Source organism: Eremothecium gossypii, chromosome IV, assembly GCF_000091025.4.
Source record: "Eremothecium gossypii ATCC 10895 chromosome IV, complete sequence".
Classification (NCBI taxonomy): Eukaryota; Fungi; Ascomycota; class Saccharomycetes; order Saccharomycetales; family Saccharomycetaceae; genus Eremothecium; species Eremothecium gossypii.
Window position 1 is genome coordinate 290,362 of NC_005785.6, and position 24,334 is coordinate 314,695.

The following is a 24,334-nucleotide window of genomic DNA, read 5'->3' on the forward strand; positions in this document are numbered from 1 at the left end:
CCGGTAGCAGGGAGGCCAACAGCCGGCGGACGAGTAGCCTAGAGCGCGGAGGTCCAGGCTATGTCATTTCTACAGAACTTGTATGTATCGTGGGCAAAGCAGCGGCAGCGGAGCAGGTACTAACGGGTGCAGTCATCTGAGCCCAGGCCAGACGATACGGTCCACGCGGGGGTTCAAATGGAACACGGCCAAACAGCAAGACGGCGGTGGGTATGGCGCAGGGAGCGGGCACCTGACGGCTGGCGGCGGGACCGGCACATTACTCGGGGCGCATGCAATCACGTCCACTGCGGTGGAAGCGAGCCCTGGCGGGCTGTTTACGACGCCGCAAAAGCCCACGATGTCGCAGCCCATCACCGACTTCAACTACACGCCCTCGCACCAGAAGCCGTACATCGTTCAGTCGCCGGGCACGGTGGTGACCTCGCACAAGGACATCAAGCAGATCGTGGAGACGACGTTGGGCTCAGAGGGCGTGTTGAACCAGGCGGTAAAACTGCCCAAGGGCGAGAACCTGGACGAGTGGATCGCAGTGCACTGTGTGGACTTCTACAACCAGATCAACATGCTATACGGTTCAATAACGGAGTTTTGCTCGCCGCAGACCTGTCCGCGGATGATAGCGACGAACGAGTACGAGTACCTGTGGAACGTCTACCCCGGGAACCCGCCGGTGTCGGTGGCGGCGCCGAAGTACGTGGAATACCTGATGAACTGGTGCCAGCAGCAGTTCGATAACGAGGATCTCTTCCCGGCCAAAACAAACGTCCCTCTCAAGAACGGCTTCAACGACAAGATCGCGAAGCCGATCCTCAAGCGGCTGTTCCGTGTTTACGCACACATATATTGTCATCACTTCAACGAGATCCTCGAGCTCAACCTGCAGACGGTACTCAACACCAGTTTCCGTCATTTCTGCCTGTTCTCCGAGGAGTTCCACATGCTGAAGCCTTCAGACTATGGTCCTTTGTTGGAGCTAGTAGAGGAGTTCAAGGATAGATAAACGCTCCTGCTCGAAGTCACTACACCGTTAGGTATGTAACCAGCACTCCAAGGCATCTACGTTGTTCTTGTCTCTAGTATCGCCTGAAGTAACTGCTTTGGAACACGGTTTCATTTTTAAACAAAATATATATGCTTTACACCAACTATGGTATCTCGCTGCACATAGTACAGCGTGCGTCCATGAATGGAGAGTTGCTGGCTCACCATGGAAAGCTATCAGGCCGCTCTAGTCGTATGCATAGTTTCAGGGCTGATCTTGGCTGTTGCCGGCTATGGGAACGTTAGGCGCCTTGCGTGTGAGTTTCTCCTGAAGCCGCCAAAGAGATTCCGCGACGATATATGCGAGGCGCTGCTGCGGGGGCCTGAGAACGACCAGAAGCCAGTGCTTGTGGACTTTGGCTGGCGGCATGGGGCAGTGAGGCGTCAGATGCTTTTAGCAAGCGCGAAGGCGAGTGCTTATTCCAATGAGCGACACGGCTCCAAGATCCATATCTCACCAGATGATATCGCCCGCGGAAGAAGCTTTGCGGATGCGCTAGACGTCCACCGCCGAAGCGGGCGGATATTGTTCGGCTTTTTCCACCCGTTCTGCAACGCGGGCGGGGGCGGCGAGAAGGTGCTGTGGAAAGCAGTGGAGACTACGTTGAAGCAATCGCTAAATAATATTGTGGTTGTTTATACCGGTGATTGCGATACAACGGGTGCTAGAATTCTATCTAATGTGGAGCACCGTTTCGGATCTCAGTTGGACTCGGAAAGAATTGTATTCATATTCCTGCGCCACAGGAAATGGGTTGAAAGCCGGACCTGGCCCAGGATGACGCTATTGGGCCAGGCTCTCGGATCCATCGTTTTATCGATTGAGGCTGCATTGTGTTGCCCTCCGGATGTGTGGTGTGACACAATGGGGTACCCTTTCGGCTATCCGTTTGTCAGTTGGCTCTGCCGTATTCCGATTATTACGTATACACACTACCCGGTCGTTTCAATTGATATGTTGGACAAGTTGCGAATGATGCCGGAATTTCGCAATTCTCCTACGTTATGGGCAAAGTTCCTATACTGGCGTATCTTCATGCGCTGTTACACCTTCGCAGGCTCCTTTGTTGACCTGGCTGTTACTAATTCCACGTGGACTTATAACCATATCAATGCCATATGGAGCCGGACAGGAAACGTGAGCATTATCTATCCGCCCTGTTCCACAGAGAATCTCGTTATAGAGAACGCCCATGACATGTGGGATCGCAAACACCAGGCCGTGGTGATCGCTCAATTCCGTCCGGAAAAGCGTCACGCGCTGATATTACGGTCTTTCTCAAACTTCGTCAAGAAAACCGGCTCCAACATGAAGCTTCTAATGCTCGGCTCTACAAGAGGACAAGAAGACCGAGACTATGTTAAAAAATTGGAACAATTGGCATACTCCGAACTTGCTATCCCGAAAGAAAGTTTGGAGTTCATAACAGACTGCAAGTATGAGAAGATGAAAAAGTACCTTCAGGAATCTTCCTTCGGAATCAACGCCATGTGGAATGAACACTTTGGGATCGCTGTAGTCGAGTATGCTGCATCTGGTTTAATAACTCTGGCGCACGCTTCTGCGGGTCCGCTTTTGGACATTATTGTCCCATGGGATATTGAAGGTGATAAGCAATTAGAGCGTGGTTCGGACAAAAATCGGACAGGGTTCTTTTTCAAAGACCGCTCAGATCCCGATTTTTGTAAAATCACGGCAGAGTTCCCTACGTTAGAGGAACTATTTGTGCGGGCGGATCAACTGACGGATGAAGAAAGGCTAGCAATTTCGCAAAGGGCGAAAAGGTGTGTATTGCATAAATTCTCCGACCTCAAGTTTTCCGAAGATTGGGCGCAAGTAGTGGATCGTACGATCCAGCTACTCCACACACTTCGGAATGATAAGGTTGAATAAATGCACTTTTCGTCAACATGGGGCCGTATCGAAAACGGAAATGCATATAAAATGCTGTTTATGTAAACCAGAAATAGGTGTGTATTAGAAGAAAAAGCTGTATCCATTAGAACGAGTCGAGTGCAAGCCACGTTAACAAAATTCGATTGGCTTTCAGGTGTGGCTACTCGATGCGGCGATTTTAAAATTGGCGTTTCCTCTGCCCCTAAAAACTCTTCGCCCTGACCCGTTCCAGATGCTGGTGTGTTAGAAAAGGTACACTACTACGATACAGGTTTCGGAGGCAGAAGGCTATTATTAGCCTCCTTCTTATTAGACAGGGGTATCTGTATTGTGGCCCCTCCCGGTGACTCCAGGATATAGCTTGTTCCCGGACTGGATAATGTGGTATTTGTATTCGTATGCCCGTCATAGTTCGGCATATACTGAACAGCGTTGTTCGGCGAGTCCAGGTTTGAGCTAGTTCGCGTGGTGGTCGTGGATTGGTTATCACGTAACAAAGAGTGTCTCTTTGGCCTGCCATTGACATCCAGGTTTAAATGCTCGGTAATCCACTTCGCCTTTTCTGTTGGGTTACTAATGGATGTTAGCTTCTTGATATTGTTGAACCACTCCATCATAGTATCGTAGGAATCAACTCTGAACACCCAGTTGTGGCCCCTATGGATAATCCCATTTTGTTTGGCGTGAAGGATAAACTTGAAGTCAGAGGAATCTCTCTTGGAGTGTTCTGCTACTGTACAATCGCTCAACGATAATGACATCACGGGGGAAACGTCTTTCTTCCGGTCACAGGTTTTGAACTCATGTAGAAATGAGGGCGTCAAAACGTAAAACCCCCGGGAGTATGACTTAAGAAATTTGGAACGTCTCTCTAGGAAACCGCACTGAAGTTTGTAAGTCAACGGGTCGTACTGATGCTTGTAAGTGATGTCTTTCAGACTCCGCATGGGCACGCTCGGCTCCACGAAGTTGGGGTCCCGCGCGATGAAGTCGTCCCACTCGAAGACAGGATCACGGCTGAGAAATCCCATGTCCAATTTCGTGATCACGGAGTCGAAGACGAGCTGCGCCTCGCGGCCCAAAATTCTTGCGTACACCGTTAGCGCGCTCTGGATCTCCATAACCACGACTTTTTCGAGCTCTTTGCCCGAAGCCTGTAGGTTGTTGAACGCCTGGTGCAAGAAGTTCTCCTCCGCGAGCTGCCGTTTTAGCTGCTTGTCCAGCAAGATGCGCGTCAAGTACGGGTCGCTCTTCGGCGTGCCGTATCGCGCCTGCTCCACAGACTCGTGGAACGTCCGCAACATCTGCTTCGTCTCGCTCACCTCTTTGGCACACGAGTTCTTGAAGTCGCTCTGGAGCGACTTGATCTCCTTGATCTTGACCAGCAAATCCCTCCGCATGTCCTCTAGGCGCGGAATCACCTCGTTCGTCAACTCCTTCGACGCCTTCGACGCCATTGACGCCATCTGCGCGTGGTAGCCCGTGAGAATCGTAGGCAGGTCCTGGATCGAGCCGCTGCCCAGCGGCAAAAAGAACTGTTGAATCGCCTTCTCCTCCGGCGTGCTCGGCTGCCGCACGTTCTCTACCGAGAAAAACGGAAAGCTCACCGCGTGCGACAGCCGCAGGTGCTGTCGCACCAGCTCGTCCTGGATCGACGCCGTTTCCGTCAAGTACACGATGATGGCCTTGATCACCGCCCGCCACGACGCAAAGCGGCCTGCCAGCACCTCCGTCGGGTTCGCGTTCACCGGCATCAGCGTCACGAGCGGCGACCGCGGGTCCGTCTGCCCCGCCCGCTGCCGCTGCAGCGACGCGCGCGTCCTGCCCAGCCCCGCACTCGTGCTGCTAAACGTCGACGCGTTCCGCGTGTGTTGCCGCAGGCTCTCCAGCGTCTGAGAGTTCACCGTGCCCTGCACCACCCCCTGGCCCGCCCCGAAGCCCTCTTGGAGCACCGTGTCCACAGCCTTCGCCGCTGCCGGCCTGCCCGCCGCCTGCTCCGGCCCCAAATACACCGGACTCCGCATCTCCGTCCCGTTCGATGTCATCGTGTTGTTATACGACATGGCCCAACCTGTATGACCCGTCCAAGTGAGATTGCTTTGTGTCTTGTCCTGGTCCAAAACCGTGTTCTCGCTTTCCTGCGCGCCCGCTCGCCAGTTTTTTTGCTCGCCGCGACACACGATTGCTGCCCGCCTACGCCATCGCAAGCCTCGCGTTCGGACGCGCCGCCCATACGCTCCACCCTTTATAAGCGCTCTCCCCGGGTTTCGCCGGGTGCACGACTGGCGCGCTTGTGGCGGCCCCACGGCCGGGTCCGTCGCTGCCGCGCCGGGTGCCGGAGCTGCCAGCCTGCTCTGTGGCAGCGGCAAGAGAAGCTGAGGGGTGGTATTTCGGGGTGCACGGATGTTCGTTACCGTGCGGAACTGCGCCCAAGATGCGTTGACCCGGCGGGCGGGCCCAGCGGGCGGCATGTTGCGCAGACGGGACGAAGCACAGGGCGTACTGCGGCAGTGGTGGCGGCGACGGCGGCGGCTGCGGGGCAAGCGCGGCAGGCGGCGCGTGGAATTGCAAGACTGGCGGGGGGCGCGCTACACGGTGGAGGCAGACGGCCTACTGGCGTGCGCGGCGGTGGTGTGCGTAGGGGTAGTGGCGTGGGCCGCGGTGCGGATGGCAGAGGGCTACGCGGCGGCAGCCAAGTACGAAGCGATGGGGCGGGTGCTGGGCGGCGGATACGCAGGATCCGCGATGCGGGCGGCGGTGGCGGCGGGGACGCGGCGGGTGGTGGCGTGGATCTGGGCGTGAACTGGTGGATTTTTCGCTTGCGGGGGCGTATCCTCGGGCGAGCGAGGCGGTATATATAGGGCGGAGGGCGGGGGCTGGCCAGGGCGCACAGAGGGCAAAATGAAGCTTCCGGCAGTACTGGAGGAGCGGCGTGCAGCAGCGACCGACCGGTCGACGTTGTCGAACTACGAGGACTTTGCGGTGCGGCACACGAATCTGGAGCTGGAGGTTGCGTTCGATGAGCGGCAAATCCGCGCGGAGGTGTGCTACGACCTGGAACAGACGGGCAAGGGGGTGGCGGAGGTGCACCTGGACACGTCCTATGTGCAGCTGGAGTGCATTCTGGTGGATGGGAAACGGGTGCCGTGGGAACTGCGCGAGCGGCAGGAGCCCCTGGGGTCGCAGCTGGTGATCACGCCAGAGGGCGGGCTACCCGCGCGATTCCAGCTGACGTGTCGGAGCGTGACGACGGCACGGAGCACGGCAGTACAGTGGCTAGGCGGCGCGCAGACGGCGGGCAAGCCGTACGTGTACACGCAGCTGGAGTCTGTGCACGCGCGGTCGCTGGTGCCGTGCTTCGACACGCCTGCGTGCAAGTCGCCGTTCACTGTGCGCGTGCGGTCGCCGCTGCGCGCGGTGGTGGCGGGCCAGGAGCAGCCGGGCAGCGGGAAGGACGGCGTGTATGTGTTCGAGCAGCCCGTGCCGATTCCGATCTATCTGCTGGGGCTGGCGGCGGGCGACATTGCGTGCGCGCCGCTGGGGCCGCGCTCGAACGTGTACTGCGAGCCTGCGCTGCTGGAGGCCGCCGCGGGCGAGTTTGGAGGCGAGATCGAGCGTTTCCTTGATGCCGCGGAGGAGCTCTTGCCAAGGTATATCTGGGGCAACTACAACCTGCTTGTATGCCCTTCGTCATACCCGTACGGTGGGATGGAGGTTGCTGGCACCTCGTTTATCTCGCCCTCTGTGATCGCGTACGATCGCTCGAACAACGATCTGATCGTGCATGAGATGGCGCACTCGTGGTCCGGTAATCTGATCACGAACGCGAACTGGGGGCACTTCTGGCTGAACGAGGGGTGGACGGTGTACCTAGAGCGCCGCATCACCGGCGCGCTCCACGGCGAAGATACTCGCCAGTTCAGCTCGCTGTTGGGCATGGCGGAGCTGGAGGTGGCCATTCGCGCTTCGAACGGGGCCTCTTTCGCTTTGGTCGAGGATGTTTCCGAGTCCGTAAACCCCGACAATGTTGTGTCCCTGGCCGCGTACGAAAAGGGCTCTGCGCTACTTCTTCACTTGGAACGGGAGCTCGGTGGAACGGCCGCCTTTGATCCCTTCATTAAGCACTATTTTGGCAAGTTTGGAGGACAATCGCTCACGACCTGGCAGTTCCTGGATATCCTGTTCGACTTTTTTGCAGACAAGCGCGAGAAGCTCGAGAGGATTGACTGGAAGACCTGGCTGTTTGCACCTGGAATGCCGCCCAAATTGACGTACTCGACCTCCCTCGCTGATGATGTGTACGACCTAGCCGAACAATGGCTTGAAAAGGCCGTACAACTACGTTTGCCGGAGGAGTTCGCAGCTGAGTTTTCTGGCTCTGTCCTCGCTGCCTTCACCACGGCCCAGCAGATTCTCTTCCTGAACACGATCATCCAGGGCGGCGTCTCACCCGACAACACCTTTGATTGGACACAGCACCCGGTTGCTGCTGCCGCGTTGCTCTCCGTGTACGCCGACACCCTTGGAAAATCACGCAATCAGGAGATCATATACAGGCGCTACAACTTCCAGCTAACTGCTGGCATGGAAGATGCCTATCCCGAGATCACCACGTGGCTCGGGAGCACCGGCCGCATGAAGCATGTGCGCCCCATTTACCGCCGTCTGGCTTCGATCGACAAGGCTCTCGCAGCGTCTACATTCCAAGAACACAGAGAAAAGTACCACCCGATATGTAGGGCCGCGATCCAGGCCGATCTTGGCCTCTCATAGCTTATATGCCTAGCTTGCCGGCCTCTAGCACATTTATATAGTGACTCGTGTTATACCCATATGTCTATGTCACGTGATTGTCTAGCGTCACAAAATCTCTGCTTCGATGCGGGCAGCTTCGTGGCGTTTGTCCAAGATACAGTTATCCGCCGGAGTACCCCACGAAGGCCACTTTCACACGCCCACAGACGATCATGAACTACCTCTCCAACATCTCAGTATGTTCACTGCGCCCAGTCCGCCACCTGCACGCTACTAACGCCTTCGCAGCAAGCGAGTCGCCTTGCTGACAGCATTAATGTCGACCGCATCAAGACTGAGCTAGGGTCCATCCCGTCGCGGCTCTCTACCATGCGGCCACCGCGCGAGTTCTTTAACGTGCGCAGATTCTCGAAGCCCCAGAACTTTGGCGAGGTCCAGTCTCGTGTTGGTTACAATCTACGCTACTACTCCACCAACTACACCGCCATTGTTATCCTGCTCTTCATCTACACGCTGCTGACCAACTTGCTCTTGTTTTTCGTCATCGTGTTCGTGGTGGCTGGCTTCACAGGTATTAACCGCCTCCAGGGGGCCGATCTCTCTACCCCCTTCGGCCCTATCACCACGTCCCAGCTATATACCGGTTTGATCGGCATTGCGACAGTGCTAGGAATCTTCGCGTCGCCTTTCAGTACCCTAATGTGGCTGGTCGGCATCTCCGCCGTGACCATTTTCTCTCACGCCTCCTTCCTGGAGAAACCCATCGAGACGGTCTTCGAGGAAGAAACGGTTTAATCTCACGCGATTTCTACCCTATCTATGTATATAATGTATAGATACTACGATGGTGTTTGCAAGGTCACTGAGATGCGTTTGACATCGGTTCGGTCAACGCTGGCAGTGGCCCAGAAGCTGATCCCCTTCGCGATGTTGACGAGCGCAGTAATGCGACACGACTGAACCTGTTTTTTCATTTCGCATACCCAATGGGAATACGTTAGTGGCTGTTCACTAATGAGTTCCAGCATAGCGTGGAGTCCCACGGGCCAATTATCACATTCAGCAGTCGCTTGTCCTGTATAAAAGTTCTGGTTTGGCAGGAGCGTGGCCATTTGCAGTGGATAACGCAACTGATTACTCTAAGCGCAATGCACGACGCCCTTTCCCGCGATACGGCAGCGGAGGAGTCGCAAGAAATCAGCCGGAAGAGTAGTGTGAGCAGCCAGAAGGAGGCGGTACCCGCGATCTCGAGTCTGCTGGGCCCGCAGGTGGCGAACTGGCCCTACTCGGAGACGTCGCTGATCCACGCGCTGGAGCTGAAGGTGGAGCAGGAAAAGACCAAGCAGCAATACTACAAGCTGGAAAACGTCAATCGGTCCATCGACCTGGTGAAGACGGCGCTGGAGGCGCAGGTGCCGGGGCACTTCATTCCGCTGCTTTTCAAATACATGGTGAATGAGGACGCGAAGCACGATGTGCTCGGCGAGATAGGCAACTGGGGCCCCGCGGGCCCGACGCGAAACGCGGCGGGCGCGATGCCCGTCGCTGAGGCGCGGACAAAGGCCCCAGTGGGCTACAGGTTTCCACCTGAGACGCATATACTTGCTCCTGAAGAGGGGACACCCGTACGAGCGGTAGCGCGGTCGCCCACTGTGAAGAATGAGCGTCGCAAGACGCGATCGCCAGCGCGCAGTTCTACGGCGGACGACCGGGACCGGGCGCTGTCGAAGCTTGCACAAGACAACGAAGGAGAGCGCAAACTGCGGTCGGCCTTCCTTGCGCCGGCGCCTCTGCACGGGTCACGCGGGCACCGCCGAAATATCTCGTTGCCTTCGTTGCAGCTCTATCACAGGCAGACACCGCTACAGCAAGCGACGGGCTCGCCTGAGAAAAAGCCGCTGAGGACGGTGCTGAACTTTGGCTCCTGGCAGTCGTACAATCCGCATCTGCAAAAAACGATCAGTTCCCAACAAGGTGTGCGCAAGCACCGCCGCGCACGATCAGCCTCTACCTTTGGGGTAATCGATCTCAACCAGGCTCCTCAGTCGCGCCCAACCGACGCGGACACTCGCTCACGACGTTCGACAAGACCGCAGTCGCCTCGCAGCACCCCCGAGTCCGGCAAACCGCCTGCAAGCAACACTTACGATCTTGAGTGCGAGAATTTCAATCTGCCCAGCGAGCCTGGTACACATGAGACTCCAATGCGGAAGCCCAATTTCGCAAATGATCTCTTAAATAGTTAGGACCTAAGTTACGACGTAGTGTATGTAGTGGAGATATTTTATACCATGTTCCGTCTCGATGTTCACGTCTGCTGATACTCCGCTTCCGCTAAGAGTTCCATCTCCGCGAGAGTCAGGTTCTCTGAAGTCAGCTCACCGCTTTCATCACACCCAGTGAGGCAGTCAAAGTCGATTGCCGTTTTTGTTAAAGTGCCGAGTTCCTTTTTGAGTTCGAAGGCTAGGGATCTTGTGACATTCTCGTTACCGTTAGATACAAACCACGAGCAGAGATCCCCTAGAAATACTTTGTTGTAGACGTAATACACTTCGTGGAGGCGGTAGAGCTCGTAGATATCCAGTAATGCGCGCAGTATGAGCCTTTTACCAGCACGGAGCAAGTAGTAGACGTAATTCCAACACTTACAGACAAGGTCGAAATTGCGGTGAAGGGGATATGCTAGCGCGCGGCGGGTTCCTGCCACTACAGCTGCACGGACAACTGGAAACTCCTGTATTACCTCGCCGGGCAAGAGCTGAAGATCTAGGCAAGCAATCTGGGGAGTCAGTTTTCCAATTGTCCAAGCAGATTCGGTGTTATGGATACCCTCGTTTTCCACCTGCTCGAAGGTGTGTGCAAACAGCAGCGAGAGAATGGCCACATAAAGCTGGGTTGTGTCTTGAATGAGATATGACTTTTTGGGCAGTTCGTTGCGCATCAGCTCGTCCTCCTTTGGGCTAAACTCCACCGGGAATGAGGCACTCTTGTCCTCCGCGTGCTTGTACCACTTCAGGTACATCTTCGGGAATGGCGGGACATACTGCAGCAATGATTTAATGCCATTGATATCAAGATCCTCCCCTGAGCCATATTTGCAAGTCATGTACTCCGATATATAGTATTCCGGATCAAATTTAAGATTCTCCTTTCTGATGCGCTCAAGCACGCGTTCGTTAGGCCCGGTGTGTTCGGGATCGTCCAGCTCGTTTATATCATTGCCGTTGGAAATAGACACGCCAATCACACTGTCATATTGGTTGTCAAACCCGTACCGCGTCTGCAGGGCACTGACGCCCTCCACATGTGGCACCTGCTTGATCTCCCAGTTGAACTCCTCTCCTGAGGCCAGAGTATCCTCGGTTGATTTATCTGGTTGCGTTTCAGTGCTCGAAATCTCTTGTATTAGCGGGCCGCGGGGGCCGCTGTCCTGAGCCTGCGCCACGGCGTCCGCTGCGAGCACTTCGCCATGTCGCGCCAACAGCTTGGTCGGCAGGTCAAGGTCTTCAAATACCTCACCCTTGTTAAGCTTAGGGATCTTGATAAATATAGACTCATCCGCCGCCTTGTATTCAGCTTTGCAGCGCTCGTCGTCAACCAACGCATGTGGGAAGCGTAGTCTCAAGTAGTACGGAGAAAGATGGAAGACAAATAGCGTATCGTCTACAACCAGCTCCAGGCCACTTGCGTTAAAGCGTATGCTTGAAATACTTATGTCAACATAGATGTATTCCTCGTCTTGAGTTAGTTTGAATTTTGGGGTGAGCATGGTTTATGATGCGTCCCTGTGTATGAGATGAGTGATGAGCATCGCAGTAACGTAACTGAAAATTTTGCTCATTACAAAATAAAGACATTCTATGAAGACATCATAGAGAGGACTAGACTAATCATCTGAGCTCTAGGAACGATGTCTACTGCAGATGAAGTCACTAAGAAGCCTCGTAGAAGATTCGTTGGAGTTTCGAGAGGCGAGAACAAAGTTTCGACCAAGCAAGTGTCTGGCGATGAGGCAAAGGAACTGGTACGTAGCGCCAAGTCTAATACAGGCGCACGTAGAGCCATCAACCAGATCCCAGATGAAATTCTAAATGATGAGAATTTACAAGAGGCCATTAAACTGCTACCGTCGAACTACAATTTTGAGATACACAAGACGGTATGGAACATTCGTAAGCACAATGCGAAGCGGGTAGCTCTGCAGATGCCAGAAGGGCTGCTGATCTACTCGCTTGTGATAAGCGATATCCTAGAACAGTTTTGCAACTGTGAAACAGTGGTTATGGGCGATGTTTCCTACGGCGCTTGTTGCATCGATGATTTTACTGCGCGAGCTTTGGGATGCGACTTCATCGTCCATTACGCACACTCATGCCTGGTCCCGGTAGATGTCACCAGCATCAAAATTCTGTATGTCTTTGTGACCATAGGCATAGACGAGGACCATTTAATGAAGACATTACAGAAGAACTTCGCGAAGGGAACGAGTCTGGCAGTGTTCGGTACTATTCAGTTCAACCCTGCAATTCACAGCATCAGAGAAAAGCTGCTGTATTCTGAGAGCCATATGTTATACATCACACCGCCGCAGATAAAACCACTGTCAAAGGGTGAAGTTCTCGGCTGCACTTCTCAGCGGCTGCCAAAAGAGCAGTTTGCCGCCATGGTCTACGTAGGCGACGGAAGATTTCATTTAGAAAGTGCCATGATACACAACCCAGATATTCCTGCCTTTCGCTACGATCCATACAGTAGGAAATTTACCCGGGAAACTTATGACCAGCACCAGCTAGTTGAGGTTCGCTCTAGTGCCATCGAAAAGGCCCGCAACTCGCAGTGCTTTGGGTTAATCCTAGGTGCGCTAGGTAGACAGGGAAACCTTGCAACAGTTGCAAACTTAGAGAAAAAGCTCAGGGCCGCTGGGAAAAAGGTGGTGAGAATCATATTGAGCGAGATATTTCCTCAAAAACTAGCGATGTTCGACCATATTGACGCATTTGTACAAGTTGCCTGTCCTCGGTTATCGATTGATTGGGGCTACGCTTTCAACAAGCCACTTTTAACACCTTATGAGACTAACGTCATGCTGGGACAGGATAGAATGTTTAATGAGAAATATTATCCCATGGATTACTATGAGGTTAACGGTTATGGACGCGGGAAGCAACCCACACACGATAATGTTATTTAATATTTATGATACATCTATCAGTTTATTTATTGAATACTGTCAATTAATGCCAAGCAACATTTTGACTTCTTCTTCGGAATAGATAAAGATAGAGTTGATCCGTTGGTGGTCATCTGGAAATATGTTTAGCAGGACACTTTTAAAAACAACGTAAAAGTTGGCGAACACATGGAACGACCGGGAGGCAATGTCGTCTGCAAACTTTGGAGAAGCTAAATAGAGAAGCCAAGTATCCTGGACATCTAGCAACGCTTTCGGTAGGTAGTCAGAGAGCTTTTGTGCAATGTTAGTTTCAATTGTCTCTAACTTCATAATTTGATTTTCTTGTGCAGACAGATACATATCGTAGTCTAGTGGATCCTGCACAGACGCAACTGGAAATATCATATTAAAAAGATTGTAGTACAGCTCCAGGCCAGTGCTTTCCAATATATTCCTAGTTTGGTGGACTTCCAATTGGCCCAATAATGTGTCCAAACTCCGCTTGAGGGAATCATAAACTTCACTTCCATACTCATCTGAAAATATATTAGTTCGATATGGTCCTAGCCGAGAAACTATCATATCCAGGCCATTGATTTCCAGCACTAGCAAATCGAACTTAACTCTTCTGTCCTTTTTAGCGAGGGGGAAACATAGCTCTGCCTGCTTGAGGAAAGTACTTTCGCAAGGTGTCTTGACGAGCTTGGTGAAGAAATTCTTATCCACAATACCAGTCTGCTCAGAACTACCGTTTATTTTATCAAACAGTGCCGTAAGATCAGACAGATACTTTGAAAGCCACTTCGGGGGTAAGAGATCGGTGACCTCTGGCTCTTCTTTAACAGCCTCAGATAAGAATTCGGTGTAGTAATTCATTGTTTTCGTTTTTGCAAGAACTGCTAAATCATCAAAAACCTTTACCAATTTATTATCATCAAGCATCCCCTGTTTCGTGAACATCAATTTGTAAAGACTTAATAATTGGGAAATATCAAACGTCACCGTCGCTTCTTCCTCAAACCTAACAATTTGTTCCAATCTGATTCTAACAGAATTTGATAGGGTGCTCATTATATCATTTAACATGTTTACATGCAGACTTTGTAAAATGTCCTTGTTCTTCTGGAAAATCGATTGAGTCATATCAGCCATCCGTTCTTCCTGATATTTGAAGAGTGATTTCAGGAAGTCGCCTTCGTTGGCTAATAATGAGTGTACATGGGCAAGCACATCACCAAGATACCTTGCTGGGTCATGTGCGGACAATATAATTGAACGGCCTTCGTTATTATCAATCACAAATGGGATCAGGAATTCATCGAGAAGTTTTTTGGATCTCATACTAGTTACCTTTTTCATAAAATCATTAAAGTACTCCAAGTCGTTGGACAAGTATACCAAACAGCGTTGAAAGAGTGAAAGTCCAACGTTGTCGCCCTCAAAATTTCGTTCTCCAAATGTCTTTGTATTGGATTCATAATCGTAAAGAAACCCCAGCAGATAGTTATAAATACGCTTATTTGCCAACTGTAAGTACTGATTGATGTTTCCTAAAAGCGCCTTGCCTGCTTTCTCGTAGTTCATGGCAATTAAGTAAGTAGATCGTTCTTTGATCTCCATCATTTTATCAAGTACATCGAGATAGGAATCTTCAATTTCACCATTCCGGAGTTGTTCATCCTCCAACTGATTTAGTGTTAATGATTCTCGAATACCTACCAATACTCTTTTCTTGAGCTTTAACATTTCCAACTTTTCGCGTACCTCGGATACCAATGGATCCTGTAGAGGGCTCTTATTCTGGGCTTCTTGCGCATCCAACACTTTCTCGCTAATTTCCTGTATATTTTTTACTGGCTGACGAAGACGCATGATTCTCCTGGCAATTGGTTGGAAATTCTCCAGCGTTGCAAGATGATCTTTCAATAGTTCCTTCTCCAGCTGCGAGCGTAATGTCTTCCTAGATAATGAGCCGAGAAAGTCTGGACGCACTAATTTTGAACCGTCTAGGCCAAGAACACCCTGGTTATCCTGCAATATCATGAGCGCTTTCTTTAATTGCAAATCTGATTGATAATTCGGATGGTTCATGTCATTTAAAACATGCGAAAGCCGCTTAACCAAAACAGCACTTGTAACATTGTTTCCCTTCTTAAGTAAGTGCTGAAAGTCTGAGCTTTGCGGGGTGACATCCTCGAAGATATCGCGTACTAAACCTGGTTGTATCGGCAGCAGCTTCACGGTGAGCTCGGAATACATTTCCATGCGCTCATGTAGATTATCCTTTCCCTCAAAGTTGAAGTTACTATCGGTATTCAATAAGGGTGGAGTACTGTCGCCCTGAATCGAAGTGTTCAACTCAGACACGGATGGACCACTTGCCGCCAAAAGGGATAGGTTGGAGGCGGGCTCTGGTAACAGCTCATCATCGGTACCGGTCAATGGTACACCATACGCCTGATAGTCTAGAAAATCCATCCTTCACGTTATCTTATAGCTAGAATAGAATTCATATACTTTAATTGAACGTTCGCTCATGGAACTGTGGAAACCATATCTGGCCTTCACGGGAAGTTTCACTTCGTGATGAGAGTATGATCACGTGATATTTTTGTTTCCTTATATAATCACCGTTAGCACTCGGCGCAGTAGAGTGGCAGGCTAGTCCGTAAGTCAAACAGTTATTCTTATAAATTGAGAAAAGCAGCAATCTAATCTTGAGCAACTGTACATTACTAAGAATCAGAGAGCTTCTTTTTCAACTGGTTCTCCAACCAATCTCATTTGTTGCACGGAAGTCTATTCCTACAGTGAACGTTGTCCCAGAAAATCGGACTAAATTCTAGTTTAAAAGTAATACATGGTGGTGGAAATTCACAAAGAGATCTATAATCAGTCACCAGGGTGCAACAACTAATGAATATTTTATTACATGTAGCTAGTGAGTAGTGGGTAAATATGCTATATGAACTCCGTTATTTACCAGTTACGCCCTCTCATTGTATCCTATGCTCACACCCTCAGTGTAAGAACATAGTGCTTCGCTAGCAGCACATAGTGTCGCCCAATCGGGTGCAACCGAGCTATATCCGACCCCTGCTGGCGCGTCGGTGGGTATTTTCCGTGCCCTTAGTTGTGGTGTGTCTGGACTATGCGCGGATTGCTCTTGCATGCCTAACAGGTGCGAAAATGAGTGATATGCTGTCGGTTTTTGAAGGCTATCTGGTGCCTTACCTCCGTTAAAATTAGAGCAAATGTGATTTAGAGGAAGTTGTGAGGGGTAGTTTGTGCGCGGGTAAGAAGAAAAACTAGCCTGCAGCTCTTGTCTCTCTTTTTTATACTCCAGGGCCAAACTATTGGGCATTTCAGCGGCTTCGAGGTTAAAGTTTGGCAAGGAATTGATTAACGTTGATATGGGCGGTAGAGACTCTTGCCGCTGGACAGATCCTAATGGAGAAGTTGAAGAGGACCACGAACAAGAGCGTTCTTTATAGCCTGCAACCGGTCTTCCATCCCGGTGCGCACCCTTTAACTGGCATGATGGGTTCAAATCCAGCGAATAGCGCTCCGATCCTTGCCTGACAAAGGCACGGCTATAGGTGGGGGCTGCCAACATGGAGGGGGGCGTATTGGGCGAAACATAGTGGTCGCTCTGGAGGCTAGTGCGCCTTGATATATCTAAGAGGTTTTGCGACGCGTCAAGAAGTTCTGTGTCTGAGCTTTCCTGCTTCACTGTCGGCAAGACTGTTTGCGGTATACTGGTTGATCGCGGCGATATGGAAGCGTAGTCCATTGCCTTGCCAGTAACCAAGGTGTACGATGTCTCCACTGCAGCCAGAGCCACATCTGCTATAGGGGGAGAAAGAGTGCTGCTACAGAGGTCCTGCTTTAGCCGATGAGTAAAGTACCAGTTATGACATTCCTGCAGAAAACCCTCCCCAAAAATAGGTACGAGGAAATAGCGGATGGGGAAGCAGAACCGAATGCAGAGCCGCTTGCAGATCTCCATGGGCAACCATGTGCCCTGGATTTTGATGTAACCGCCGCGTATACGCTTATAGCAGTCCTGAAACTCCGGCGTGAAGTCCAAATTTTTTTCCTGTTGGTACAGCCTGCACAAGCGCTGTTTCCATGTGGGGTCCACCTGGTTCCAGTGGACGTCGGTGTAACTCGACCCGCTAGCCACGGCCGAGCTGGTGTGGGTGTTGATGCTCGCCGAGGAGCAGTTCGAGGCGGACGTGTGCGGAGTGCGGCTCGACGACAGGCGTTGGCGCCGGTGGCCGGCCTCGGGGCGCACCTTGCTGCCGTAGGGTTCGTAGAGACAGGCCTTCAAGGAGTACTCCAGCTCCTTGTAGCACTGCCACTGCCGCTGCTGCGAATTCTCCTCCTCGCCGCGCGTGCCCACGCGCGGCAAGTTGCACATCCCGCGCATCACGTCCTGGTACAGCCGCCAAATGCCAGTGAAAAACACATAGCCCGTCTTGTAGTCCCAGAGGATCACGTTGTTCGGGTTGATCACGTGTCCCGCCTGCTCCGAGTAGTGCATCTTGTGCAATTTGAACTGCTGGTTCTTCGTCAGGAAGCTGATGTCCGGCGCGGCCGCCCCGCGCGGTTCCAGCACCTTGATCACGCTGCCCGCCTCCACCGCCAGCCCGTCCCAGCCCCGTCCGTCGCCCGCCTCGCCGCCCTGCGTGATGTCCGGGATCTGGTACTCGAAACATTCCAGTGTCCGCCGCTCCTTGCGCGCGCCAGCTGCCCCGGCCAGCCGCGCAGCGTCCGGCGCCCCGACATCGTAGAACTGCACCGCGCTGTTGGTGCGGTACGACGCCGTGCGGACGCTCATCGCGCGGTTCGCGCGCTCTAGCAGCCCGCCGCCCTCCTGGCGCCCGAGCTGCAGGAAGAAGCATCGCTGGTAGTCGTCCACTGCGTGCCCCGTCAACTCCACGCGTCCGGCACGCTCTAGCGCCGTGCAAGGGTAGTTCACCTGCCTTGCCATCCTACGTTATCGATCACTGCCGACCCTACTGCCTGCCTTGCGAAGCTGATCCTGCCTCGCTACTTGTATGTACTGCGGTCTCCGTGTGTTGTGCCGCGCTTATGTCTCCCGTCATTCCTATATATATATGGTATAAATAAATAAATATTGGCACCGTTAATTACAAAGAGGCAATCTACCCTCTTTTGACATATAGGCCATACACAAAATGGTTCTCATAAGCTCCCATTTACGTACGATCCTGTTGCTTTCGTTCTGTAAGCTCGGAACGCAAAAAGATAATGGGCACGTACTGGTTGCTTTTCCGTTGGAATGGCCAGGGATCGGTTCTGTGCCAAGTCGCTCGCTTTGTTTATGAGGTCATGTTAGCATAGAAGTGATATCGTGAGGGAATAATGAAATCAGCCGGTTATACCGACAATGCGCATTGTCAGAAAGCCGGAGGTTAGGCGGCTGGAAGAAGCGGGAGAAGACGAACGCATGTTTGAGCTGAGACAGAGCCGCACGCCGGTGTGCGTGCGATTGTGTGCAGACAATGCGCGGGTAGTGAAGGGCTGAGATGGCACGTCAGACGTATCCTGTGCGTCGCAGCGAGCGGGGCGCGGCTGTCCCGGCTGAGCGGCTGAGCCCAAAGGCGAGACGCGGGAACGTGCAGCGCAGCGGCAGGAGGCCGAGCATGCGACAGGCGGGCCCGGGCAACCACAATCAGATCTGGGTGTCCGAGTGGCGCCACAGCGGTGGCGGTGATAGATGGCGACGGCGTCGGACTTAGTGCGGCGAAGATCGCGGAGTTCGCTGAAACAGCCTGGGCTGCAGTCTGGGCGACTGCGCCACAGTAGCCGTTGGGCGGGCATGGGCGTCGGCGCCCAACCGTACAAGCCGGACATCAGGGAGCCACGACCGTGAGTGCACCTGTGTCGACATGATACAGCAGGGCGTGGAGGGTGAGGTGGCGCTGCTGCACTGCAGCCCGGACTGCTGCATCCTGCGACAATGCGCGGTATTGTGCGCGGACATTGGCGATAACCAGCTGCTCGGCCTGGACTGCGGGCGGCAATGATGCGAGGGCAGGTTTGTTGGCACTGCACAGCGCGTCCAGTGAATCCAAGTGTGCGTGCAGACTGCTACACTGCGGCGTGGCGAGCGCGCGGCGGGTGCCTGTGAGGCAGGTGCTGACCCCGCCGCAGTTGGTGTGGCCACACAGCACGATCCGCGACACCTGCAGCACGTGGAGCGCGAACTCCAGCGCGGCGCGGAAGCCGGGATCCGCAGGGTCCATTATGTTTGCGATGGTGCGGTACGTAAAGGCCTCGCCAGGCTCTACGCCGAGACAGGCCTCGCTGTACCGCGAGTCGCAGCAAGCGAGGAAGAGCGTGTGCGGTGTTTGGCCCGCCGCGTGCGAGCGGAACAATGCCGGCTTGCGCTGCTCCTGCTGCCGTCGCCACCTCTGGTTTGCCTCGAGCAGGTCGTCGAGCGTCGACGCGGGAGAGAGAGAGAAAAGCGGACCCTGGGTCATCGGTGGTGGCTGAGATCTACCATAGTCGGACACAACTCAGCTCGACCGTATTTATACAACGCCCATAGCCACGAGGCCGATCCTCGCGCTGCGTCGAGCACTCTGCCTCTTACACGCACTGACATCACCGATTTACTTTTGACGTCAGAATGCGCTCACAGCTCCTGCGACAGAGCCGTTGGGCTCGGGCACGTGGTCATGCACGTGGTCATGCACGTGACCTCTACAGTGCCACCATCTGACGAGACAAGATATGCCACAAAAGTCCGGCGCGCACGCGTGGCCGCCAGTCCGTCAGCAAGTCCGGCGGGGTCCACAAAAACGGCAAGGATTTTGTGAACGCTGCACCAGGACCAGGCGAGACGGGTTGGCGGCTTCGCGGCGCCGCTGGCATGAGCCCAACTCTCCTGCGTGGATGTGCCACTAAACACAGCGCTCGCAGCACTACAATGGATATATATATGGGATGAGTTCCAACACACAGCTGATCACGACGACAGACGGGAAGGGTATATGATTTCATATTTATATTATAAATCGATTTACAGGTAACATCGAAGAAATTACAAAAGACACCGATAAGTCATCAGAGGGCTCTCCATCATTTGCTTGAAACAGTATCCATGGATAAGATTCAGACGACATACACGGGCCGTCGTTCGCGGAGTCAATGGGTGCGTTCACCATGGACTCTCACTGTTGTCAGCCTAGCTATCATCTGGTTTTTCCATGACGCGTTTCTTTCGTTTGGAGCAGCCAATGCGGGCAGTGGCGGCGAGACGGCGGCGGCCGCCATCTGGGACTTCTTTCGGTCTGCGGAGACAGTCACGGTGGTGGACTTCAATAACAGGGCGGCGGCACCTGCAGGGTCGTTGCAGCGGCGGCTTCGGTTGCGCGATATCACGCCCGGTACCATTTCCAGAGGCGACTTCGGCAAGTGGGTGCAGGAGGAGGCTGTCATTAGCAAGGAGCGTCTTTTGGCGAACATTGCAGATATGAACTTGAATAACAACTTGCATTCTGCCTTGGGTGTGGCGGAGGGGGCGCCGCTCGCGTCTCCTTCTCGGGTGCGGCCCAACTATTTCTATCAGTGGGTGCGAGATGGAGCGATTACCATCAACACAATTACCAATACCATACTCGATCATCCTGGGGACTTCAACATCACGCTAGCAGGGACTGTGATCAAGTATCTAAAGAACGTTTATGTATTGCAACGCCTCGACAATCCCAGTGGTCGTTTTGACGAAGACCTTTCCGGGTTAGGGGAACCTAAGTTCATGGTAGACAATACTGCGTTCAACAGCCCGTGGGGTAGACCTCAGAACGATGGGCCGGCATTGAGGGCGATCACTACCATGAATTTCTTGCAGCGGCTCAATTCTCAAGGCATGTCCCTAGAATACGTACTCAAGCGCTATAGACTGGAATACGGACAAGAATCTCTCGAAGTACCTTTTCAGAACGAACAGGAATTGTTTGACAAAGTGCTTTACTATGACTTGATGTTTATAATTAAGAACTGGGAGAAGGAGGGCTTTGATCTATGGGAAGAGGTGGTCGGTATTCACTTCTTCACGGCTTTGTGTCAACTCAAGGCCCTCAAGATGGCCGAATACCTTCTGACCAAAGGCGTGCTCCACCCGGACGAGGCCTTACTTTCAATTCTCCGTGAGACGATTGGGAGGATGACAACATACATTTCACGAGACGGCGGTTTTATTAATCCACACATTAACTTTATTGTATCTACGCCCCGCCTATTGGGCCAGCGCTCTGGCTTAGATATTGGGACCTTAATTGGAAGTATTTTGACTCATGATGAACTTGGCTCGGATGATGTTCCAGCAGTTGCCATTCCGTTCAATGTGGACCATCCTGCTATTCTCAACGTTCTTTACGAATTAACTACGCGGATGCTGAAATTGTATCCGATCAACCACGATAGAGTGAATTTGAACATGGGTGTTGGGCTAGGCAGATATCCCGAGGATGTTTACAACGGTTATGATACCTCCGAGGGCAACCCGTGGTTTTTAGCTACGTCAACTGCGGCGGAGTTGTTGTATAAACTTATCTACCGGCACCACATCGCCTCTCAAGACCTTGTGGTTGACTTGGACGGGGACAACTGGCAGTCAGCATTCTGGAACTTAATCTTCGACGGACTCCGCCCCACCTCGAATGGCGGCAGTTCTACTTTAGTTATTCCCTACGGGTCTCAGGCCTTCAACCAGACAATGGGTGCGGTCTTCAACTACGCAGACTCATTCTTGGACAAAATCAGGCTCCATGTTAGCGACTGTGGTGAGATGAGCGAGCAGTTCAATAAGTATACCGGCTTTTTGGAGGGCGCACGCGACTTGTCATGGTCCTATGGTTCGTTCTTAAACTCACTCCGCTGGCGCTCTGCTGCCTACCAGCTTCTCAGCTCACAAGAATAGGCCCGCGCACGTTTGTGTCATTTATACTTTTATATAGCACCGGGCATGTCCGCATTGCCGCACGCTACATCGCGCGCATACCCCGCTACCCTACATAGACGATGGATGAACTTGATCAGTTAGGTTGATAACTACAGTGGCCCTCCTACTCGGCGTCCGGAACCCGTAGCCCAACTTTGGCTGCCGTGCGCTTGACCTTCTCCTCCTGCGACATCCTCAGGCCGGGGTTGTAGCGCTCGACAAGTTCAGCGTACTGGTGCTGGTTCACAACAAACCCAGACACCTCTGCGAGATGCTCAGCGCGCCGCTCGAGCGCCGGACCCTCTGCTGGCGCCAGCAGCAGTGCGCGCAGCTCGGCGGCCCGCGGGTAGAACAGTAGCTCATGCGAACGGCCTGTCTCCGCTGCCTTGAGCGCCTGCACATTCTTCGCCAACGCTGCCAGCTGCGCATTTATCCGCGCACGCTCCGCCGGGTCCGCAACCTGTTGCTGTTCGCGCACAAGCTGCATCCGGCGGTAGGTGTGCACCGCTATTTGTTTCTTGGCATCCTGCTGCGCCTGTTCCAGCCGGCTGCGTCTCCCGCAACGGACCAGGGTCCGCAGAAGACCCCTGTAACCCGATACCAACGACGTGTAGGCGCTCATCAGTGTCGCCCGCACGGTCTCAACCTGTCCCAGATGCCAAAGTTTTTGACCGGGAGCGCTGTTACCCGCCCACTACATTACCCGGTCTCAGATCTGAAGCTTACCCGGACAATTTGTTGATTACAGAAACCCAGATCCCGCCAGCACCAGGGATGCGACCTGGCGCTTGTCCCCGCAGTTATGGTGCCTGCCTACGCGAGATGCTCGTGCAAGCCGGAACCTCAGGCCCGGACTGACCAACAGACGTCCGGGCAGCCGCGCAAGTAGCTGTAGACCGCTTGTTGTGCGTACTTCTGCGTACCTGGTGTGCTGTGGCACGAACCTAGCGCTTATCTGGAACCAGGCTCTCATCCGAGTGTCGGGTCCGAAAAGTGCTCGAGGTGGAAAAGCCGAGACACGGAGGTCTGGCAGCCCCTCTCTTACCGTTGTATATAATGTAGAGTGGCAAGCTCCCGCCTGTGGGCTGAGCGGGACCGTGTTTGCAAGACCACACTAGGTATACCAGCAGTCGGGATGTTCAGGAACACGTTGTCTCATATCACTAAGAGAGGGTACGCCGCGGGCCGCGAACAGCTGCTGCCCAAGAAGTACGGCGGGCGCTACACCGTGACGCTCATCCCCGGAGACGGTATTGGCAAGGAAGTGACAGACTCTGTGGTGCAGATCTTTGAGGCCGAGAACGTTCCGGTTGACTGGGAGTCTGTGGAGCTATCCGCGCTTGAGGAGAACCACGAGGGCGTGCAGAAGGCCGTTGAGTCGCTCAAGCGCAACAAGGTCGGGTTGAAGGGCATCTGGCACACGCCTGCAGACCAGACCGGACACGGCTCGTTGAACGTTGCGTTCCGCAAGCAGCTGGACATCTTTGCTAACGTGGCTCTATTCAAGTCGTTCCCCGGCGTGAAGACCAAACTGCAGGACGTGGACCTGGTCATCATCCGTGAGAACACGGAAGGTGAGTACTCCGGGCTTGAGCACGAGTCTGTTCCGGGTGTCGTCGAGTCGCTGAAGATCATGACCAAGGCCAAGTCGGAGCGCATTGCCCGCTTCGCCTTTGACTTTGCGCTCAAGAACAACCGGAAGGCTGTCTGTGCTGTGCACAAGGCCAACATCATGAAACTGGGCGATGGTCTCTTCAGAAACACCGTTTCGGAGATCGGTGCCAAGGAGTACCCTGAGGTGAACGTGTCCAGCATCATTGTCGACAACGCCTCCATGCAGGCTGTTGCCAAGCCCCACCAGTTCGACGTGCTTGTGACGCCAAACCTCTACGGCTCCATCCTGGGTAACATCGGCGCTGCGCTCATCGGCGGCCCCGGTCTTGTGCCTGGCGCCAACTTTGGCCGCGAGTACGCCGTCTTCGAGCCTGGCTGCCGCCACGTCGGCCTAGACATCAAGGGCCAGGATGTCGCCAACCCAACTGCTATGATCTTGTCCTCCACCCTCATGCTAAGACACCTTGGCCTAAACGAGTACGCAGACCGTATCTCTAGAGCCACCTACGAAACCATTGCCGAAGGTAAGAGGACCACGAAGGATATTGGCGGTACAGCTACGACCACCGAGTTCACCAACGCTGTCATCGACAAGCTAGCCACCTTATGAAACATCTCAATATGGCATACATTATGCCACAGTAGTGCACGAGTTAGTGTTGTATAAATACCTCAATATAGTTGTTAGTTTCTATTTATCGACGACTAACATGATAAAGTAAGACCAGGCTTGGTACGCTGTCCCAGTACTTTGGTATTTTTAGGCTAAAGGTATCTTGGGTGTTTCTTTCAATAAGGGGATCATGGCCACAACACCGCTTCTTAACACTGACTAACACAGAGAAAAGCAGAAGTCAGCGACTCAAGGTCTGTT

General features: G+C 53.2%; 14 protein-coding genes across 14 annotated transcripts; 8 read left to right on the top strand and 6 right to left on the bottom strand.

Annotated features, from left to right (window-relative positions):
- Nucleotides 1-60: 60 nt before the first annotated feature.
- MOB1 (Mob1p) lies at nucleotides 61-1,003 on the top strand (the record flags this gene model as incomplete). The annotated part of the gene is made up of 2 exons (NM_209213.1): nucleotides 61-80; nucleotides 133-1,003. The coding sequence occupies 2 exons, from the start codon at nucleotides 61-63 to the stop codon at nucleotides 1,001-1,003; spliced, it is 891 nt and encodes a 296-aa protein (NP_983860.1).
- A 186-nt stretch (nucleotides 1,004-1,189) lies between these two features.
- Nucleotides 1,190-2,938, top strand: ALG11 (alpha-1,2-mannosyltransferase ALG11; the record flags this gene model as incomplete). The annotated part of the gene is made up of 1 exon (NM_209214.1): nucleotides 1,190-2,938. The coding sequence occupies one exon, from the start codon at nucleotides 1,190-1,192 to the stop codon at nucleotides 2,936-2,938; it is 1,749 nt and encodes a 582-aa protein (NP_983861.1).
- A 263-nt stretch (nucleotides 2,939-3,201) lies between these two features.
- AGOS_ADL234C (SLM1 family PH domain-containing protein) lies at nucleotides 3,202-5,412 on the bottom strand (the record flags this gene model as incomplete). Its single annotated transcript, NM_209215.1, has 1 exon — nucleotides 3,202-5,412. One exon carries the CDS (start codon nucleotides 5,410-5,412, stop codon nucleotides 3,202-3,204), a length of 2,211 nt encoding a protein of 736 aa, NP_983862.1.
- A 430-nt stretch (nucleotides 5,413-5,842) lies between these two features.
- On the top strand, nucleotides 5,843-7,714 carry LAP2 (bifunctional aminopeptidase/epoxide hydrolase; the record flags this gene model as incomplete). The annotated part of the gene is made up of 1 exon (NM_209216.2): nucleotides 5,843-7,714. One exon carries the CDS (start codon nucleotides 5,843-5,845, stop codon nucleotides 7,712-7,714), a length of 1,872 nt encoding a protein of 623 aa, NP_983863.2.
- Nucleotides 7,715-7,908: 194 nt separating this feature from the next.
- Nucleotides 7,909-8,491, top strand: YIP3 (Yip3p; the record flags this gene model as incomplete). The annotated part of the gene is made up of 2 exons (NM_209217.1): nucleotides 7,909-7,932; nucleotides 7,985-8,491. The coding sequence occupies 2 exons, from the start codon at nucleotides 7,909-7,911 to the stop codon at nucleotides 8,489-8,491; spliced, it is 531 nt and encodes a 176-aa protein (NP_983864.1).
- Nucleotides 8,492-8,844: 353 nt separating this feature from the next.
- BOP3 (Bop3p) lies at nucleotides 8,845-9,942 on the top strand (the record flags this gene model as incomplete). Its single annotated transcript, NM_209218.2, has 1 exon — nucleotides 8,845-9,942. The coding sequence occupies one exon, from the start codon at nucleotides 8,845-8,847 to the stop codon at nucleotides 9,940-9,942; it is 1,098 nt and encodes a 365-aa protein (NP_983865.2).
- A 62-nt stretch (nucleotides 9,943-10,004) lies between these two features.
- SHQ1 (Hsp90 cochaperone SHQ1) lies at nucleotides 10,005-11,465 on the bottom strand (the record flags this gene model as incomplete). Its single annotated transcript, NM_209219.1, has 1 exon — nucleotides 10,005-11,465. One exon carries the CDS (start codon nucleotides 11,463-11,465, stop codon nucleotides 10,005-10,007), a length of 1,461 nt encoding a protein of 486 aa, NP_983866.1.
- A 141-nt stretch (nucleotides 11,466-11,606) lies between these two features.
- On the top strand, nucleotides 11,607-12,887 carry DPH1 (2-(3-amino-3-carboxypropyl)histidine synthase; the record flags this gene model as incomplete). The annotated part of the gene is made up of 1 exon (NM_209220.1): nucleotides 11,607-12,887. The coding sequence occupies one exon, from the start codon at nucleotides 11,607-11,609 to the stop codon at nucleotides 12,885-12,887; it is 1,281 nt and encodes a 426-aa protein (NP_983867.1).
- A 39-nt stretch (nucleotides 12,888-12,926) lies between these two features.
- On the bottom strand, nucleotides 12,927-15,347 carry COG6 (Golgi transport complex subunit COG6; the record flags this gene model as incomplete). The annotated part of the gene is made up of 1 exon (NM_209221.2): nucleotides 12,927-15,347. The coding sequence occupies one exon, from the start codon at nucleotides 15,345-15,347 to the stop codon at nucleotides 12,927-12,929; it is 2,421 nt and encodes an 806-aa protein (NP_983868.2).
- A 508-nt stretch (nucleotides 15,348-15,855) lies between these two features.
- On the bottom strand, nucleotides 15,856-17,865 carry XBP1 (Xbp1p; the record flags this gene model as incomplete). The annotated part of the gene is made up of 1 exon (NM_209222.1): nucleotides 15,856-17,865. The coding sequence occupies one exon, from the start codon at nucleotides 17,863-17,865 to the stop codon at nucleotides 15,856-15,858; it is 2,010 nt and encodes a 669-aa protein (NP_983869.1).
- Nucleotides 17,866-18,751: 886 nt separating this feature from the next.
- On the bottom strand, nucleotides 18,752-19,381 carry NCE103 (carbonate dehydratase NCE103; the record flags this gene model as incomplete). Its single annotated transcript, NM_209223.1, has 1 exon — nucleotides 18,752-19,381. One exon carries the CDS (start codon nucleotides 19,379-19,381, stop codon nucleotides 18,752-18,754), a length of 630 nt encoding a protein of 209 aa, NP_983870.1.
- Nucleotides 19,382-20,004: 623 nt separating this feature from the next.
- On the top strand, nucleotides 20,005-21,825 carry SGA1 (glucan 1,4-alpha-glucosidase; the record flags this gene model as incomplete). Its single annotated transcript, NM_209224.2, has 1 exon — nucleotides 20,005-21,825. The coding sequence occupies one exon, from the start codon at nucleotides 20,005-20,007 to the stop codon at nucleotides 21,823-21,825; it is 1,821 nt and encodes a 606-aa protein (NP_983871.2).
- A 145-nt stretch (nucleotides 21,826-21,970) lies between these two features.
- Nucleotides 21,971-22,468, bottom strand: FMC1 (Fmc1p; the record flags this gene model as incomplete). Its single annotated transcript, NM_209225.1, has 1 exon — nucleotides 21,971-22,468. The coding sequence occupies one exon, from the start codon at nucleotides 22,466-22,468 to the stop codon at nucleotides 21,971-21,973; it is 498 nt and encodes a 165-aa protein (NP_983872.1).
- A 513-nt stretch (nucleotides 22,469-22,981) lies between these two features.
- IDH1 (isocitrate dehydrogenase (NAD(+)) IDH1) lies at nucleotides 22,982-24,070 on the top strand (the record flags this gene model as incomplete). Its single annotated transcript, NM_209226.1, has 1 exon — nucleotides 22,982-24,070. The coding sequence occupies one exon, from the start codon at nucleotides 22,982-22,984 to the stop codon at nucleotides 24,068-24,070; it is 1,089 nt and encodes a 362-aa protein (NP_983873.1).
- Nucleotides 24,071-24,334: the final 264 nt, after the last annotated feature.